General features: G+C 33.1%; 1 protein-coding gene across 1 annotated transcript; it reads right to left on the bottom strand.

Annotated features, from left to right (window-relative positions):
* Positions 1–1,725: 1,725 nt before the first annotated feature.
* Positions 1,726–2,346, bottom strand: LOC102619951 (uncharacterized). Its single transcript, XM_006491297.4, has one exon. The coding sequence runs from the start codon at positions 2,344–2,346 to the stop codon at positions 1,726–1,728; it is 621 nt and encodes a 206-aa protein (XP_006491360.2).
* Between the last annotated feature and the right edge of the window lie 211 nt (positions 2,347–2,557).

Genomic DNA, 2,557 nt, shown 5'->3' with positions numbered 1-2,557 from the left:
GGATTCGAGCAAATTAACCTCCAGGGTAATCTTTAGTTAAGTCCTTATTATTTGTAGAAAAAATGTCAGAGAACAGAAGTTTGTAAAATAAAACAATTAACCCTTTTAAATTCAAATGTATATCATTCAAGTCCTTAGTTTAATTTCTCCATTAAGAAACTTGGTGCAAATGTTAACTTAAATATAAAAAAGATAACTACAGTCCTATTTATTATATTAGTTATTTGATGTACAATTTTACCCATCAATTTTTTGTTTTAAGTTTAACCTCCGATTTACAAATTTGAGTAACATAAAACAAAATTCTTTAACAAAATCTTTAGTCAAATTTTATAAACTAATTCAAACAGAAAGAGCACCATTAAAATGTACAAAAAAAAAAAACAATCATGACTTCTGGAATTATACATTGAAATATATTTTGTTATTGTATAATTCTATGACACTTGTAAAGTATGAATGATTGTTAAATATATAACATATGCCTTGAATTATAATATCGAAGAACCTATAATAGAATCATGTCTGAAAATGAAAATAAAAATATGTAGGTTAGTTAAATCAAAAGTAAAAAAACACCTTGACAATATCAGGGTAAACTGAAATTTAAACAGAAGAAATATCTCATTTTCTTCAATATTTTTCACATAATGGAGAGTTAAAATCTTGCCCAAGGTGACACTACACTATCCTTCTCCTCGTTGACAATGACAAATTCTTAATTTCAATAAGGTTGAGATATTATCCATGGATGTTGTGTTTAAAACCCCACTAGTGAAGCTTGATGGTATGTTCAAAACCAGTAAAAAGAATGTGGACAGTTTTTGTAAGTTATAACATTAACTTAGATTGCTTATTGGTTGAGTTAATATAAAAATATGAGCTAGTTTAAGCTATTGACATCTATCAATAAATAAAGAATAAGAAGGTGCTTTGGTTGTTTTTTACTAAAATGTTCTACAGTACTGTTAACTCTTTTAATGAAGAAATGAAATCAAGGACTTGAATGACATAATTGATTCATTTTACAAACTTCTGGTCTTGATTTTTTTTTTCTACAATTAACAGGGACTCAACTAAATTTATCCTAATAGCTAAACAATCTCTTTAAATCTTTTTCTCTCTCTCCTTGGTCCCATCCCACTCTCACCTGCTCTCTTTCTCTTTTTTTTTTTTTTTTTTTTCTCCTTGATTCATGTGGAAATAAATCCACACAAGTTTCTCCTTCGAGATAAAACACTTCCAACCCAATAAACTTTCCAGGTATCAAAGATTAAAATTAAAGGAAAATCAAATCACACCACTAGATAGATATTTGGTTTTATTCGTTTTGGCTGATCAATAATGTTCTTCTCAAAACTTCATATAAGAAGATTAATGCAATTAATCTTTAGAACCTCATAGGCTTAATTGAAAGCTTTGTATGCTTAATTTTACACGAATTTCACAGGATACATAGTCAGCAGATAATCAATAATCAACTACTTGGAATGTGATAAATATATATGCCTACTTGAATAAAACCCAAACTGATCAGAGCGTATGATATAACCTTAAAAAAATTAAAAAAAAATAAAATAAAATAAAAAAGAAACTCCTAAACCTCATGGCAGGGCGTATATTCATGTGCATGCTAGGAACTACTACAACAAAACAATTATAGTTCTAACCCGAAAACGAAGAAACTGGTAATAAATAAATAAATACAAGTGCAAATTAATCAAATCAAATATCCACACCTGGCCTCTCACACGAACAGGATCCCTTCCAAGTACTACTAGAAACACTCCACTGATCGGAATTGGCCAGAGAAGAAGAGACGGTATTGGCACACTTAGCGACAGTCCTGACACTCTCAATCAACGCCTCGGTTCGAGCCTCCTGAGCCAAAATCTCCGCCAACTGCTCTGGACTTATAACCAGCTTCACTTTCCAAACCCCACTGCTATTACTATTATACCTCGGCAGAACCTCAGCGTCAGCTGATCTCTTCAAGTTCAACACCTTCTGACTATCAACTGACATGCGATACAAAGACGCGGGGACTGAAGATGACGACATGCTGGCGCTGCGGTTGCTTTGGTTGTTTTGTGATCTTGTGCTGGTAGTAGTGAAATTTTTGTTGAGTGGCAAGAGATAGTATAGCTGCCCTGCGTGAAGCTCTTCGTTGTGCACAAGTGGTTGCGAGAGGAAGTCACGTGTTCGATATATGGCGTGGCCTGGGAATTCGTTGGTTATGCTTTCAGCTGTGACGGGTGCGTAGAGCTCCATTATGCCACCACTTGATGTCACCACTTTTATCATTTCCTCTACTTCACGGAATCCTTTGAACACACAATTTCCCATAATCTAAATTTCAATTTCTATATGATCTTTGATATCACCACTTACTTACGAGAGACGGAGATTGTAATTGATATTTTTATTTTATCATAATTACATATATAATGTGATGGAATCTTGAGAACTTGCTGGTGACAAGTTAATTTAGAGATTGTAGTAGACTAGTTGGTAATGAGGTTTCTTGAGGGTTTCCCTTACCAGCCCCTCCATGTCT

The sequence above is a fragment of the Citrus sinensis genome, chromosome 3 (genome assembly GCF_022201045.2).
Source record: "Citrus sinensis cultivar Valencia sweet orange chromosome 3, DVS_A1.0, whole genome shotgun sequence".
NCBI lineage: Eukaryota > Viridiplantae > Streptophyta > Magnoliopsida > Sapindales > Rutaceae > Citrus > Citrus sinensis.
The sequence above is the reverse complement of the archived record's forward strand: the minus strand, read 5'-3'. Positions and strand labels throughout refer to the sequence as shown.